The 17100-nt window shown below is 37.9% G+C and overlaps 1 protein-coding gene across 1 annotated transcript in view; it reads left to right on the plus strand.

Annotated features, from left to right (window-relative positions):
* RYR2 (ryanodine receptor 2) overlaps nt 1–17100 on the plus strand; it is a 727841-nt gene that overhangs the window by 276871 nt on the left and 433870 nt on the right. The window contains exon 4 of the mRNA XM_060096737.1: nt 11637–11657. Coding sequence (XP_059952720.1) covers nt 11637–11657 — 21 coding nt within the window. The remainder of the gene's footprint in view (nt 1–11636; nt 11658–17100) is intronic.

A 17100-nucleotide genomic window follows, 5' to 3' on the forward strand; every position in this document is an offset into this window, starting at 1 on the left:
CTTTTATGGCTGTTAGCATTTGCCTTATGTATTGAGGTGCTCCTATGTTGGGTGCATAAGTATTTACAATTGTTATATATTCTTCTTGGATAGATCCCTTGATCATTAGGTAGTGTCCTTCTTTGTGTCTTGTAATAGTCTTTATTTTAAAGTGTATTTTGTCTGATATGAGAATTGCTACTCCAGCTTTCTTTTGGTTTCCATTTGCATGGAATATCTTTTTCCATCCCCTTACTTTCAGTCTGTATGTGTCCCTAGGTCTGAAGTGGGTCTCTTGTAGACAGCATATATATGGGTCTTGTTTTTTTATCCATTCAGCCAGTCTGTGTCTTTTGGTTGGAGTGTTTAATCCATTTACATTTAAGGTAATTATGGATATATATGTTCCTATTACCATTTTCTTAATTGTTTTGGGCTTGTTATGTAGGTCTCTTCCTTCTCTTGTGTTTCCTGCCTAGAGAAGTTCCTTTAGCATTTGTTGTAAAGCTGGTTTGATGGAGCTGGATTCTCTTAACTTCTGCTTGTCTCTGAAGGTTTTAATTTTTCCATCAAATCTGAATGAGATCCTTGCTAGGTAGAGTAATCTTGGTGGTGGGTTTTTCCCTTTCATCACTTTAAATATGTCCTGCCACTCCCTTCTGGCTTGCAGAGTTTCTGCTGAAAGATCAGCTGTTAACCTTACGGGGATTCCCTTGTATGTTAATTGTTGCTTTTCCCTTGTTGCTTTTAGTATTTTTTCTTTGTATTTAATTTTTGTAGTTTGATTAATATTTGTCTTGGCATGTTTCTCTTTGTATTTATCCTGTATGGGACTCTCTGTGCTTACTGGACTTAAGATTGAATATTTCCTTTCCCATATTAGGGAAGTTTTCCACTATAATCTTTTCACATATTTTCTCAAACCCTTGTTTTTCCTCTTCCTCTGGGACCCCTATAATTCGAATGTTGGTGTGTTTAATGTACCAGAGGTCTCTGAGACTGTCCTCAATTCTTTTCATTCTTTTTTCTTTATTTTGCTCTGTGGTAATTATTTCCACTATTGTTCTTCCAGGTCACTTATCCGTTCTCCTGCCTCAGTTATTCTGCTATCTATTCTGTCTAGAAAAATTGGGATTTCATTTATTGTGTTGTTCATCATTGTTTGTTTGCTCTTTAGTTCTTCTAGTTCCTTGTTAAATGTTTCTTTATTTCCTCTATTCTATTTCCAAGATTTTGGATCATCTTTACTGTCATTATTGTGAATTCTTTTTTAGGTAGACTGCCTATTTCCTCTTCATTTGTTAGGTCCGATGGGTTTTTACCTTGCTCCTTCATCTGCTACATATTTCTCTGTCTTCTCATTTTGCTTAGCTTACTGTGTTTGGGGTCTCCTTTTCGCAGGCTGCATGTTCATAGTTACTGTTGTTTTTGGTGTCTGGCCCCAGTGGGTAAGGTTGGTTCCCGTGGGTCATGTAGGCTTCCTGGTGGAGGGGACTGGTGCCTGTGTTCTGGTGGGTGGGGCTGGATCTTGTCTTTCTGGTGGGCAGGGCTGCGTCTGGTGGTGTGTTTTGCGGTGTCTGTGAACTTAGTATGATTTTAGGCAGCCTCTCTGCTAATGGGTCGGGTTGTACTCCTGTCTTGCTAGTTGTTTGGCATGGTGCATCCAGCACTGGAGCTTGCTGGCCGTTGTGTGTAGCTGGGTCTTAACACTGAGATGGAGATCTCTGGGAGAGTTCTCACTGATTGATATTATGTGGGGCCGGGAGGTCTGTGGTGGTCCAGTGTCCTGAACTCGGCTCTCCCACCTCAGAGGCTCAGGCCTGACACCAGGCTGGAGCACCAAGAGCCTGTCAGCCACATGGTTTAGATTAAAGAGTTTTAAACACAGGTCTTTCCAACTCTAGATCCCAGATCTTTACATCGGTGGAGACACTGCATGGTGCATCCTGTGGGTGGTGGCGGGCTGGCAGCCAGGCGCAAGATGAGGAAATTTTGGTTCCATAAGCAGGGCTTCAACCCACTGCGCGAGAAGCTCAAAGAAGAGCTCTACGCCTTCCACCTCTTTTTTTTTTTGCATGTGGATGTCCAGTTGTTCCAGCATCATTTGGTGAAAAAACTCTCGTTTTTCCATTGAATTACCTTGCACCGTAGTCAAAGATCAATTGAGGGCCTCCCTGGTGGCGCAGTGGTTAAGAGTCCGCCTGCCGATGCAGGGGATACGGGTTCGTGCCCCGGTCTGGGAGGATCCCATATGCCGCGGAGCGGCTGGGCCCGTGAGCCATGGCCGCTGGGCCTGCGCATCCGGAGCCTGTGCTCCGCAACGGGAGAGGCCACAACAGTGAGAGGCCCACATACCGCAAAAAGAAAAAAAAAAAAAAAAAAGATCAATTGATTTTATTTGTGTCAGTCCATTTCTGTGCTATCTGTTCTTTTCTATTGATCTATCTGGCTGTTCTTTCACTAGTACCACACTGTCTTGACTACTGTAGCTTTATAAGTCTTGGCATTGGGTACTGTTGGTCCTCTTACTTTATTCTTCTCCTTCAGTGTTGTGTTGGCTTTTCTGGGTCTTTTACTTCCCATATAAACTTTAGAATTAGTTTTTCAATATCTACAAAATAACTTGCTGGTATTTTGATTGGGATTGCACTGAATTGTTAAAATCATTATATCCCTCATTGCACCCATTACTTTTTTATAGTAAATGGACGTGGAATTTATTTGAGTTTATTATTATATGGAGTTTATTATTATTCATAGTAGATCCATCCAGAGTTTAAGATGTGTGTTTAACTTGGTTTCTTTTCCCCAATGGCTAAGAAAAACTCCCATCATTTTTCATAACAGATGATTTCCTTCCTTATTTATTGTGATGTCTTTTATGTCATACATTAAGTTTGTACATTCCCAGATGGGTTATTCTAAGCTAAATACTCTGTCTATACACATCTGTCTATTACTGTGCCGAAACAGCACTGATTTAATCACTGTATTTTAGGAATGTTTTAATGTTTAATTGGGCTAGTTCTACCTTATTTCTTCTCTTTTTTCCCTCACCGATTGTTCATACTCTTCTTAAATATTTATTTTCCCTAATGAATTTACTTGTGGTATTTTTTTTTTTTTTTTTTGCGGTATGCGAGCCTCTCACTGTTGTGGCCTCTCCCGTTGTGGAGCACAGGCTCCGGATGCGGAGGCTCAGCGGCCATGGCTCATGGGACCAGCTGCTCCGCGGCATGTGGGATCTTCCCGGGCCGGGGCACGAACCCGTGTCCCCTGCACTGGCAGGTGGACTCTCAACCACTGCACCACCAGGGAAGCCCTGAATTTACTTGTGGTATTTAATTGAACTTAGTAATTCTGGCAAGAGCCTACATGAAGAGAATACTATATTATTTGGTTAGCACCCATCCACTTGACTTTGTTAGCACTAAACCTTATGTGCAAGCCATTTTAATATATTATGTGCTTGAAAATGGAAGTATTGGCAGTTTTGAATGTATGTGTACGTTCCTAAGGATTTGGACAAATTCAGAAAGCAATTTAAATAGTACTACAGGAGCTTTTCCTATTCTAAAAGAGGAATAATTTAGGAAGCAGTAGATCTTAGTCCTCTGTTACCCAGTTTAAATTTTAAAAGAAAAAATTTAAACTTCCAAGTGAAAATTCTAAATATTTTCCTTAAGTTGAATGCAATAGTGTGGGAGATTGCCAAGTTTACTTTATTGTGTAAATCTGCATCATTGTTTGACATTATTTGACAAATTCAAAAAAATATTCTGTCTGATCAATACAAAAATCAGAATAAAGACAGGAAATTGGGCTAAAGTATAATTCAGTGAATTATTGAACTTACTTGGTGACTTCATTTGCTTAATTAAATTTATGGTGAGTTTTTTTTACCAAACTGATGGCAGAAAGGACTTTGTGGTCTCATGTCGTTTAAGAACAAGTTGGCATCAGTGATGAATTCTACCAAGCATTTAAAGGAGAATTAATACCAATTATTCTCAAACTCTTCCAAAAAACAGAAGAAGAGGGACACTCCTATACATATTCACCAAGGCCAGCATTACCCTGAATCCAAAACCAGACAAGAATACCACAAGAAAAGAAAATTATAGGCCAATATCCCTGATGAATATAGATGAGAAAATTCTCAACAAAATACTAGGAAGCTGAATTCAACAATACATTAAAAGGATCAATACTGTGATCAACAGGGATTTATTCCAGGGATGCAAGGATGGTTTATAATCCACAAATCAGTCAATGTGATGCACCCCATTAACAAAACAAAGGGTAAAAATCATGACCATCTCAACAGATGCAGAAAGAGCATTTGACAGAATTCAACATCCATTTACGATGGAAAAACTCTCCACAAAGTGGGTGTAGAGGGAGCATACCTCAACTTAATAAAGGCCATATGTGACAGGCCCACAGCTAACATTATACTCAGCAGTACAAAGCTGAAAGCTTTTCCTCTAAGATCAGGAACAAGACAAGGATGCCCATTCTTTCCACATCTATTTAACATAGTATTGGAAGTCCTAACCAGAGCAATTAGCCAAGAAAAAGCAATAAAAGGTATCAAATTGGAAAGAAAGAAGTAAAACTGTTACTCCTTGCAGGTAATGTGATGTAATGTATAGAAAACCACCAAAAAACAAAAAACTGTTGGAACTAATAAACGAATTCAGTAACTGTGCAGGATAAGAATATCAATATACAAAAATTTTTTGCATTTCTCTATGCTAATAGCAAACTATCAGAAAGAGAAATTAAAGAAACAATGTCATTTACAAGTGCATCAAAAAGAATAAAGTACCAATGAATAAATTTAACCAAGGTGGTGAAAGACCTTTACACTGAGAACTATAAGACGTTGGTGAAAGAAATTGAATGAGACACAAATGAATGGAAAGATATTTTGTGCTCATAAGATAGTAATCAAAACAGTATGGTGGGGGCTTCCCTGGTGGCGCAGTGGTTGAGAGTCCGCCTGCCGATGCAGGGGACACGGGTTCGTGCCCCGATCCCGGAAGATCCCACATGCCGCGGAGCGGCTGGGCCCGCGAGCCATGGCCGCGGAGCCTGTGTGTCCGGAGCCTGTGCTCCGCAACGGGAGAGGCCACAGCAGTGAGAGGCCCGCGTACAGCAAAAAAAAAAAAAAAACAAAAAAAAACAGTATGGTGTCTGCATAAAAAAGACGTATAGATCAGTGGAACAGAACAGAGAGCCCAGAAATAAATCCATGCATAGATGGTCAATTGATTTATGAAAGAGGTGCCAGCATATACAATGAGAAAGGACAGTCTCTTCAGAATATGGTGCTGAGGGCTTCCCTGGTGGCACAGTGGTTGGGAGTCCGTCTGCCAGTGCAGGGGACACAGGTTCGTGCCCCGGTCTGGGAAGATCCCACATGCCGCGGAGTGGCTAGGCCCGTGAGCCATGGCTGCTGAGCCTGCGTGTCTGGAGCCTGTGCTCCGCAATGGGAGAGGCCACAACAGTGAGAGGCCTGCGTACTGCAAAAAAAAAAGAAAAAAAAAGGAATAAATCTTAACCGTTTTTGACAACATGGATGGACCTTGAAGGGATTATGCTAAGTGAGACAAGTGAAAGACAGATACTGTATAATTTCACTTTTATGTGGAATCTGAAAAACAAACAAACAAACAAACTGAACCTATAGTTACAGAGAACAGATTGGTGGTTGCAGAGGCAGGGTGTAGGAGAGGCAAAATGGGTGAAAGTGGTCAAAAGATACAGTCTTCCAGTTATGAAATTAATAAGCCCTGGGGATATAATATACAGCATGATTACTGTAGTTAATAACACTGTATTGTATATTTGAAAGTTGCTAAGATAGTAGATGTTAAAAGTTCTCATCACAAAAAAAATTGAAAGTATGTCTGGTTATAGATGTTAACTTGACTTATTGTAATGATCATTTCACAATATATGGAAATATCAAATCATTCATCTAATATAAAGTTATATCAATTGTATCTCAGTTTTTAAATATTTTAAAAAATTAAGTGCTGACTATTAAAAAAAGAAGCATTACCACAAAGAAGTACAGGCCCAGATGGCTTCTCTGGTAAATTCCAGCAAACATTTGAGAAAGCAGTAATACCAATCTTAACCTCTTGCAGAATCCTTCTCAACTAATTTTATGATGTCAACATAACCATGGTCCTAAACCATGAGAAAGGCCTTGCCAGAAAATATGTTATACACTAATATTCATCAAGGTCATAGATGCAGAAATCCTCTACAAAATACTAGCAAACCAAATTTATGGATATATAAAATCAATAGCATATTATAACTAAGGTGGGATTCAACAGTAGTTAATGTATTCATGAAAGTGATTAATGTCTTTCTCCATATTAAAAGACATAAAGGGAAATATTACATATTTTAATTGATACTTTTAAAACATTTAAAAAATAAATCTTGTATTGTAAATTTGTAATGTAGGGAACTCTTTAATCTGATAGATGCTATCTGTAAAATGGAAAACCAGTGAAATATTGAATTATTTTAGTGTAATGTTAAATAAAGGGGCGAAGGTGGGCACTATTAGAATTAAAAAGTGAATTTAGTAAAGTTAGAACTCAGTATAAATTGTCAGTTATATTTCTATATATTAGCAAAAAGGAAACATAAAATAAAAATTTCTAACTGAGTCTACTTATATTGGTATAATACAACATCATGTACCTAGGAATAATTCTAATGAAAGATATGTAAACCTTTCCATAGAAAATCGAAAAGCATTTTGAAGGAAATTAAAGGTGACCTAAACAAAAGAGGGATATACAGTGTTGGAAGCCTGAATATTATAAAGATGGCAGCTCTCTCCAAATTGATCTGTCAATCAATGCAATCGCGATCAAGATCCCAGCGGGTTTTCTTTTTGTGTGCATGAAAATTTATGTCTATTCTGAACATTATAGGAAATAGAGAGGTTCAATATTAACAAATATAATATTGAAGAAAAGAACAAAGTTGGGGCCTTTGGCTACCAGATATCAAAACTTATTTTGATGGAACAGTGGTTAGGATAGTATGGTATTAGCACAGGCGTAGAAAAATAGGCCAAAATAGAAGAGAGTTCATAAATACCTCCACATGTTAGTAACTTGATTTATGATGGAGGTGGCAAGGCAGTACAGTGGAGGCAAGAATTATCTTTTTGTAAATGGTGCAGGGTCAACTGAACAGCTGAATGAGGGGGAAAATGAATCTGAATTCCCTCCCTAGCACCATATACCCAGAAAACCAATACCTAACAGATTGAGGTCTCAGGTAAGAGTTAAGATAATAAATTTTCTCAGAAATAATGTAGGAGGATCTTTTCAATACAAAAAGCACCAGCAATGAAGGAAAAGATGGAGAAATTGTACCAAAACTAAGAATGTCTGTCATCAGAGTTACCATTAGGAGATGGAAAAGACAGGACACAGACTGGGAGAGAATACTTGAAAAATATAAACAATTTTGGGAAATCAGTATGAACAAAAATAGACAACCTAATAGGAAAAATGGGTAAAAGACTTGAACAAATACTTCTTAACAGCAGATATATTCGAAATATCCAAAGCATATGGAAAAATGCTTCATTACAGTAGGCTTCAGAGAAATGCAGATGAAAACTGTGATGAGGTATTACTACACACCCACCAGAAGATCTAAAATTTAAAAGACTAGAAGTATTGTCAAGATGTGAAGCAAGTGAAAGTCATACACTCCTGATGAGAGTTAAATGATTACCACTGCTTTAGAAATCTCTTTGGCAGTATCTGCTATAGCTAAATATTTATAGATCCATGACCAAGAAATTCCACTCCTGGTATATACCTAATAGATATATATTCCTGTATGCACCAAAAGATATGTACAAGAATATTCACTGTAGAATTACTTGTAATAGCCCTAAGCACGAAGCAACCCAAATGTTCAACTGTTGAATGGATAAATAAATTGTGACATATTCATACCATGGAATATGATAAGCAGGGAAAATGAATTAATTACTACTACATGCGACAGTGTGATGAATCTTACAAACCTAATGTCAGCTAAAGGAGGTAGATAAAAAGAGAACATAGTCTATATTTCCAAATTAGAAAAGTAATTAATGATGATAGAATAATAGTTAACTGGAGAGAGCATGAAGGCAGCTTCTAGGTTGTACGTTGTATCCTATTTTTAGTTTTGGGTGATGATTACATGGGTTTGTTTATTTGCTAGTACAGTTTTGTGAAGCTATATACTCATGATTTATATATTTTTCTGAATTTGTATTTACTAAAAATGTGGGCCCTCCAAATCATAGTTTTACTTTTAGAAAATTGAAACGACTTCATTATATTTTGAATCCTGGAACACAGTGTGCAAATTTTTCAAGTTTTCCCCCCAATCTTAATAATAAACAACCTGTGTGGTGGAGAATTACTTATAGGGTAGAGTAGATTTTGTTTTTCACTTTTCTCTAATTTATTATTTTAAAAACCTTAGCAGGGTAATGGATTGTAGGTATGTATTAAATATTTCAATTACTTTTCTTATGTTATGCTTTGATATTAAAAACTTTATATTTATGTCGGATATTTTATTGTTGTGTCATAATTATCTAGAAATTTATCTATGTGAAAAACCGGACATGCTATTTGAAAAACAAACTAAATAACATGTTCGATATCATAAGAATCTCTAGGTTCATTTTACATTCTCTTATCTTGATGTTAACACATTGTATTAGGTGGCACTTACCATAAGAAATAGGCTGGTGAATAATTCCAAATTAAATAGAGACTAAAAATCTGAAACAAAAGAGAAAAAAGATGATGTATCTTGTTTTTGACATACATAGTAGAGCTTAGGAGAGTGGGAATTTGAAGTTAAAGACCCAATTTCAAGATCAAGCTCCACCCTTTTTTTCCAACAACTTTGTTGCTGTTGTTGAGGAAAGTGTGTAACACATTTATATGTCATTTTTTTCCTCATGTATAAAATACAGTCAGTAAGATTACATGTAAAGTGTTCAGCTCAAAGCCTGGCACATAGTAACTTCTTACTATATGACCTATAGATTTAATAACATTCTTTACGTTAAACAGTAAAATAAGCAACTTGCAAGAAGCAGCCAAACTCATTTTTATAGGTATGGAATAGTTCATGTTTTGTGCCCTAATTTATAACTTCTATATTAATTAAATATATTTAAAATTATTAAAATATACTAATTAAATGTACATATTAAAATATGAATACAAAAATGGAGATGTCATGTGAATGTTCCACCTTTCATATGATATAATTTATAATTAATTACTTTTGTATTATGTTCTTAACTTCTGTCCTCTCTGCTTAGTCAAGTTGCTATTTAAATGACTTTTATTTTCCTTAATGGAAATTGTGTTTTTATTTGAAAATAAGTTTGCTCATTTGTTGGTCTTAAAATAGTTAATGCAGTTTCCTACAGATGGTAAAATATTTATTTTCTCTAAATTAATGGAATCAGTATGTTTTTTAAAAATCCCACATACTTGGATAAAAAATTATTGGAATAAGTACTCATTTGTCTTATATGCTTTATGGATTTGGTAACTGTTTAAACTATAAAATTGGTCAAGTTCATTGTGAGCTTTATATTTCCCTTCCTTGATTAGCTTCATATAAATCATTCTCTTCTGCACTGTTTGTAGGCATTTAATTAAATAATTCTTGTTAACATTCATAAGAGATGTGTCATGAAATTACTCTGCATCGCTTATGCATAATTACAACTTGATTGTACTTTATCAGTCTTTTAACTCTGTGGACCATTTGTCTTGTCTTCTGTGTTTAGCTGAAAATTCACCCCCAGCACATGCTGTTGCTAAGCCTTTCTTTGGGTATTTGGATACTGAGTCTGTTATATTATTGCTAATTCCTGCTGCTTAAAAAAGTTTCACTTTTGTAATATAGATTATTAAAGAGCTTCTGTTACTAATACCAGGAACTGTGACTCTTGATTAAAATTTCTCTTTCTTCTAGGAAAATCCCACAGCACTTTATCTTTGCACTGATGCAGGTGTGTGTGTGTGTGTGTGTGTGGGTATGTTTAACATTTTGATGTGAAAGTAATGATGGGATAATAGAATGTCTTTGTTAATCATTGAAAAAGCATGGCATATCCTGGTTTCCTGATAAACATGAAAGCGAAATCATTTCACATTTCCTTAAGTTATTTTTCATGGAAGAGAATAAATATAAGAATTTGTCCTTTTAAAGATAGAAAAGTGAATGATAATTATATTATACTGGACATGACTAAATTGTTTCCCTGTGCCCCAGGATCTAAAGAAATAGATTCATCACTTTAATAGGTTCATGCTTAAAATGAGGACTTGAGCTTTGGGTAACAGCTAAATATCTTGAAAACTTACAGTGAAAACCAGGGCTTTCCATTCATTAAAGTATTCTTTCTTAAATAACAATGTGTTTGTAAATTCAGAGGTTGGGGGTAGGCTTAGAAGAGATTTTTCTGAAGACTAAATAAATTATTGATGAAGCCAAAATGCTCTGTTGTAAGTAATCTGTTGAATCTGTTGAATCTCACTGGGCCTTCAAAACATCCCACGTGTGTATTTAGGTTGATATTTTTATATCACTTTATAGCATTTAAAAAGTAATCACAATGTATATGCATCTTATGCACATTTCCTTCTTGAAGCTTGTTAATAAGGAGTGGAGATTCTTAGTTATGGCGAAGTAGCATGAGCTTTGGACCTGATTAATGAATTTTCTAAAGAAAAAAAAATTGCAAGTAAATGTAAATGCATGAAGAGTCTGAAGCAAACCTCACGTTTCACTGATCCCCAATCATATGTGCTGAAGAAGGGAGGTTGGTTATGGAAACTTACCTTTGAGAGAGAGTATATCCCTCAGTGTTGAGATTTTTAAATTCTGATTGATTTGCTAGGAATCTTAGGGCCTTGTAGAGGCAGTCGTTGACATATGGCTTTTTATTCTGTTTTACACTTTGGATATAATTATATTCACTTAATTTTTAAAGAGTCATATAATGGTTATGAGACTAACATGCATTCATTAATAAATACATTTTAAACAATACTTGGATTCTGATGCAGTTTCAGAATTATTTGACAAAGCATGCCTTTTGTTATACTGTGAACATTTATATAATGCTAGAAAGATTGGGCTAAGAGAAATGTTACTTCTGTTTCATCAGAGATTTATAGTCAGATGCTGTATTTCTAAACTGATCTTTTTCGTTAAATACATTTTTATAGTTAGAGGAGAATAGTGGTTCCTAAATCAAAGGCCTGTAGGTTTGAGAATTAGGTAAATGTTCACATTTGCTTTTGAATATATTAGATTATTGTTATTTCATGTACCTGGTACATATTCAGCCTAATGCCTTTTGAAGTTCTGATTAGTAAATTAATTGAAAACGTTTGTTTGTTTGAGGAGATTAAATGTTATTAATTAAAAGTTTGGATACTGTTTCGTATCCTTCAGAATTGGAAGTAGGTTTTGGTGCAGGGACCACATTTCACTTTATTTAAATGACAGCAATTAAAACCTTGCTAGCTACTTATTTGTTTGCTTGTTACTATTTTGGCTTTTTCTTTCCACAGAAAGTTGATGTGAAAAAATGGGTATGTGTTTCCACGTATTTACAAAGAGATCGTGATATAAATGGGTGCATGTTTGCTGTTGCCTCTAATCTTTTTGTTTTGCTTCCTAGTGTGGCTGGTACTATGAGTATTCAAAATAACTGCTCTGTTGTAATCAGCACATATTTTACCAGTCTCCAGTTAGAACCTTTATAAGTTTCTAGTTTTCTTCTTCTGAAATGGAATCTATTAAAATATTCTCTATCCCTGGAACATTATAGTCTCTATGTAATCAGCTTTATCGTTATGATAGACTTCTGGTCAACGAGAAGGCTTTTATTATTAATATTGTGTATCTTTTACCAAAAAATCTTGACTGTTTAATCTTAGAATCCTACTGCTTAGCTCTCATATTTTTCCATGTGCTATAGGAAAAGGCTTTATACATATTCATACAATCTTAAAAAGTGAAGGTGAATGAGAAAATATCACAAAGAAAGTTAACAGTTGCAGGATTCTGGAGGCTAATTTGGAGACCAACAGTGTGACAAAGTGTGACGTGGCCAAATTATGTTACTATTCTTTTTTTTTTTTTTCTGCGTTACGCGGGCCTCTCGCTGTTGTGGCCTCTCCCATTGCGGAGCACAGGCTCCGGACGCACAGGCTGAGCGGCCATGGCTCACAGGCCCAGCCGCTCGCGGCATGTGGGATCTTCCCGGACCGGGGCACGAACCCGTGTCCCCTGCATCGGCAGGCGGACTCTCAACCACTGCACCACCAGGGAAGCCCTATGTTACTATTATTGGTCTCAGTTTCTTCAACTGTTGAGAGAGAGGGAGGGAGGGAGGGAGGGGGACAGAGGGAAAGGGAAAGATCCTTCCAATTCTGAACTCCTTGTAATTCTGAGTGGAAATGAGAGTTTCACCAACATTCATGTTCCTGATTCACTTTGTGTGCAAAACAGTGAAGCCCTTCACTGTTGTGTTGTTTTGTTCTTATTTGCCCTGTGACTTAGTATGATGAATCAGCTAATACTGTCTTACTTGATGGCTTCATTTTACTTTCATTATTTTCCCTGATTCTGGGATGCAGTTCCACTGAGGGAACATCTTGAGACTTTTGCTGTCTTTTCAGTAGCCTTTCACTTGTGTTTCCCAAACAATTGCCCTGTTTTCTAAACTTCTTTCAGCCCTTTATACTTAAAGAAAGTTTTGTTTATTAAATTTACCATTTCCATGATGATGACACCCATGTATGGATTTTTGAGAACTACTACTTCTATATTATAACTCTGGAAATAATTTTAATTCATCATCTGTTTCTTCATAACTAAGCTATTATTAATTTTGTTCAACTCTTTCTTTTTGAAATTTCCTCTCTTCTCTGCCTCTAGTTAAAATTCTGATCCGAATTCTTGTCTTGGGAATGGAAACCTGTTTCTAAGAACATGTGCTTCACCTTTTTGTGCTCCTTCCCCAAGATTAGCCATCCTCAAAGAAGTCCCTGTCTCATCTTTTTTTTTTTTTTTTTTTCTTTTTGCGGTATGTGGGCCTCTCACTGTTGTGGCCTCTCCCGTTGCGGAGCACAGGCTCCGGATGCGCAGGCCCAGCGGCCATGGCTCACGGGCCCAGCCGCTCCGCGGCATATGGGATCCTCCCAGACCGGGGCACGAACCCGTATCCCCTGCATCGGCAGGCGGACTCTTAACCACTGCGCCACCAGGGAGGCCCCTGTCTCATCTTTTTATCCCTTCACTTCCGTTCCAGTATTCCTGTGCTGTATCCAAATCAGTAGTTCTTGAGCCAGCCACTCAAGCCACTTTAGTTCCCTTGGAAATAGAATATTTAAATGAATAAACCCCCTTTCTACCACTGTCTAGAAGCATCCCCATTGTTTCCTCTGCATTTGGTTGCTTTTTTGAAGTGCCTTGCTATGTGGATTTTCTCCCTCTCATTTTCATAGGGATTTCTCATCTCAGAATTTATTCTTGGTAGGTTTATTTGCATACCTTTACCTTAGAGATTGCTTTCTGGTTCCGAGAAAGTATTGGAGGTAACATTGAGCTGACGGTCATGCAGTTCAGCTCTGTGACTCACTTCATAACCTATGTCAGCTATTTGTGGGCATTCGTCTCGTCTCCTTGTTTATAGGATTAGAATCTGGGCTAGCCCCTTCTGGTTCTAAAATATTACTGTTATCTTAATGACAAGACATATCAATGCTGAAATGTACCTTCACTGAGATTTCATATAATGAAAATATCCAGCTGGATTTGCTCTAGGTAACTGATAATCACTATATGTATAGATCTCAGTAAATTTTAGATTTGAGCTGTTTCTTTCTTTGAAGACCCGTATAGGTCAAATCTTATGCACTTGCCATAGGGAGCTTGAAAGTCTACTGTCACAGGTAGAATTTGTTACCTTTTTCTGTTACTTGCAGGGCAACAGAAAACAGTTTAATCCCCTGCCTACCTACCTGCTCTGGGGGCTCATTCTCCTGTGTGCCCTGGGTTAAATTAGGACGGGTTCTATGTTTTCTCATAGACAATGAAACACCCCCCCCCCCAGCCATTTCAAGTCACACAAGTCTCATTTCAGTAATTAAAATGCCCAGTCCTGCGTAGTGGAGCACTATTGATGTTAATTCTAGTTAAGGGTCTGGGACAGCTCAGGCCTCTCCCGGCAGGAGCCCGGAGGGGGCGGGGGGTAGGGAGGAATCTGCATCTCACTTCCCTCTGCCAGTTTCCACACACGCCTGGGCATTGCTTGCGGCTTCTGACCCTCTTAGGGTGTCCTGGCAAGGAGAAGAGGAAAGTTGGCAGGCAGGTCTTCTTTGATGAGCCTGTCATTCATCGGGCTGGTCAGGTGTTTTCAGCTGACTTTCTCTCTGGGTAGTTGGGAGGCGACCAGTGGAGATTCTGTCATGGGAAGCCTCTGTGCTGGGGTTCTCTTGCTGCATCCACATGCCCCATCCTCTAGCTGATCAGTGGTGATGACTTCCTCACCCCTGGTCTCTTGGTGGCATTGAAGGCAGTCCCAGGCTGGCTCCATCTAGTGTGGCCCCCATTTGCTCTTGGCAGTGTGGTCACTTCCCAGTTGTAACGTTACTCTGCTGGGACACAGGTATCCCTGAAGCCACCCTTTCTAGGCTTGAGCTAAGGGCAAGCTCTGGGGAAACAGGACTCCAAGCCAACCAACACCTCTCTCTAAGAAACCATGTCTTTGCTCTCCAACCTCTCCTGATAGACTGGAGCTGGGGGCCAGCTTAGGGCAGTAGTTGGATTTTCAGCCACCTGCTTTGGTGTCCCTGTTTGGGTGGTATCACAGTGTGATTTGGAATATGAGAGTATTTGCCACTACTTTGTTCTGAAACAGGTGTCCTATTTTAACACCCCGTTATATTTGCTTGTCTACAGAACACAGGCGACAACCCCAGATTGAGACTTTTAGAAGCCTTATAAAACTTAAATATATTGAAAATTAGATTTGCTTCTTTATAAATTTTCTCATAGCATCATTCTGGAAACTTCGTCACCTGTCAGTCAATCTCTCGCTCTCCCTCCCCTCTTCCACCCTCTAGCTGTTTTCCAGTGCCTCTTTGAGCACCTTTGGGCATTTGTGTTTAATCAAGAGCTCATTGAGTAATCAAATGCTGCTCTTCATACTTCAAGAGCGAATAACATTTGTGAGTTCTGGATTAAAACGTGATGAATTGTTATTTCCATCTACTCCACCCTCAGCCCTCTAGCCCCCTAACCTCTAGCATTGGTTTCTAACATGGAGGCCTGGGATTGCAGTCATGGATGGAGCTGGGGACAATAAAGGGATGGAAAACATTGTCATATTGATGTATGTGAAGCATTGTCTGTAGACCAAATTATGTCTCATACATATTAAAAAATATGTTGATGCTGTTGGAATTATTAAAATACAAAATCCTTTCAAATGTTTCTGAGAGTAGTTTTAATAATGCATTTTTTTGTGCAGCTACTATGATGTGAGGGTCTATGAAGTGCTCTCATGTTATCAAGATTCAATCATGTTTGAAATGGTTTTGAAAAAAATATACAGAATCTTCTATATCCTGATAAAGACAATTTTTTCTAGGTAGGTGGTGCTCTGAGTATAGGGCAGGCTTTATAGGTCCTCAGGTCGTTATGATCCACATACTCTCTGTAGAGATCAATTTGTTGGTTTTTGATTGAGAGAAAGGTGGGAAAGGAAGAAAGCCCTCAATAGCTTTTCTACTTCATGTTTTAGGCATTCATGCAGCTCAGTGATTTATAAATGTGTCACAGAGATAAAAGATGAGGATTTATAGTAGCTTATCAGAATTGTTTATTTTCCTTTACTCTTCTAAAGAAGAACTGGATAATTATATATACATATATATGTCAGACCCTTACACATGAGAGAAAAGACAGTCCATTTAGACACTATCTGTAAAGAGTTGATAGGTTGAAAAAGACAACAGTTACTCCCAATCTGCCCCCAAATTATACTGAGTTCTTATAAAAAAAATACCAGCATACACATATCACTAGCTGCCAGTGATGGTCATTAATCTGAGTAATGCAAGAGCATTGCCACAGGCTATATCATTATATGTATAATTGCTTTTTCATGGGCTAAAAGTGGAACCCTCTTTTAGATGCTTTCTGGGCCCACCATCAACATGGCTGTCAATCAGTTCAGTCTTGAGTATTTTCAGTGGGGAAGTCTTAGAAAGTTAAGCATTTACATAGGATATCTTCATCATAAGAGAAATTGTTGAGGTTTTTCACAAAGATATACCCACATATGCTATTAGATAGTATATATTGATATATGTTTGGAACTTGGAATTGTTAATCTTAAATTTCTTTTGCCCTCCAAAATTCTGGGGGAGCATGGTTAATTTTTAAAAAGCCACCAACAGGGCTTCCCTGGTGGCGCAGTGGTTGAGAGTCCGCCTGCCGATGCAGGGGACACGGGCTCGTGCCCTGGTCCGGGAGGATCCCACAGGCCACGGAGCGGCTGGGCCCGTGAGCCATGGCTGCTGAGCCTGCACGTCCGGAGCCTGTGCTCTGCAGCGGGAGAGGCCACAACAGTGAGAGGCCCATGTACCGCAAGAAAAAAAAAAAAGCCACCAACAAACCCAAGTCTTTAATGGTGAAATATTTTTTCCTTTTCTCAACATAATGAAATTTACCACATGTATCCTCACTCACAAAGGAGAGAAGACCAGCTGGAGGATTATGGAGAATCCTAGCATCTTGATACAAGGAGAAAAAAGATGACAAAAGAGGCTTAAGTCTGATGGATATTTGGTGTGCAGGGTAGGACATTTCACTGCCTCAGTGGAAACTTCATGTTAGGACTCCAGAGGCAAAATTTTGCCCTAGTCTCTCAGATTGTTCTATTTGATAATTCTTTTTTAGTAGCCCCAAAATGTTTATTTTGTTGCTTTGTTACTATTTCCTTATCTATATAATTTTTAAGAA

Source organism: Mesoplodon densirostris, chromosome 1, assembly GCF_025265405.1.
Source record: "Mesoplodon densirostris isolate mMesDen1 chromosome 1, mMesDen1 primary haplotype, whole genome shotgun sequence".
Taxonomy (NCBI): Eukaryota; Metazoa; Chordata; class Mammalia; order Artiodactyla; family Ziphiidae; genus Mesoplodon; species Mesoplodon densirostris.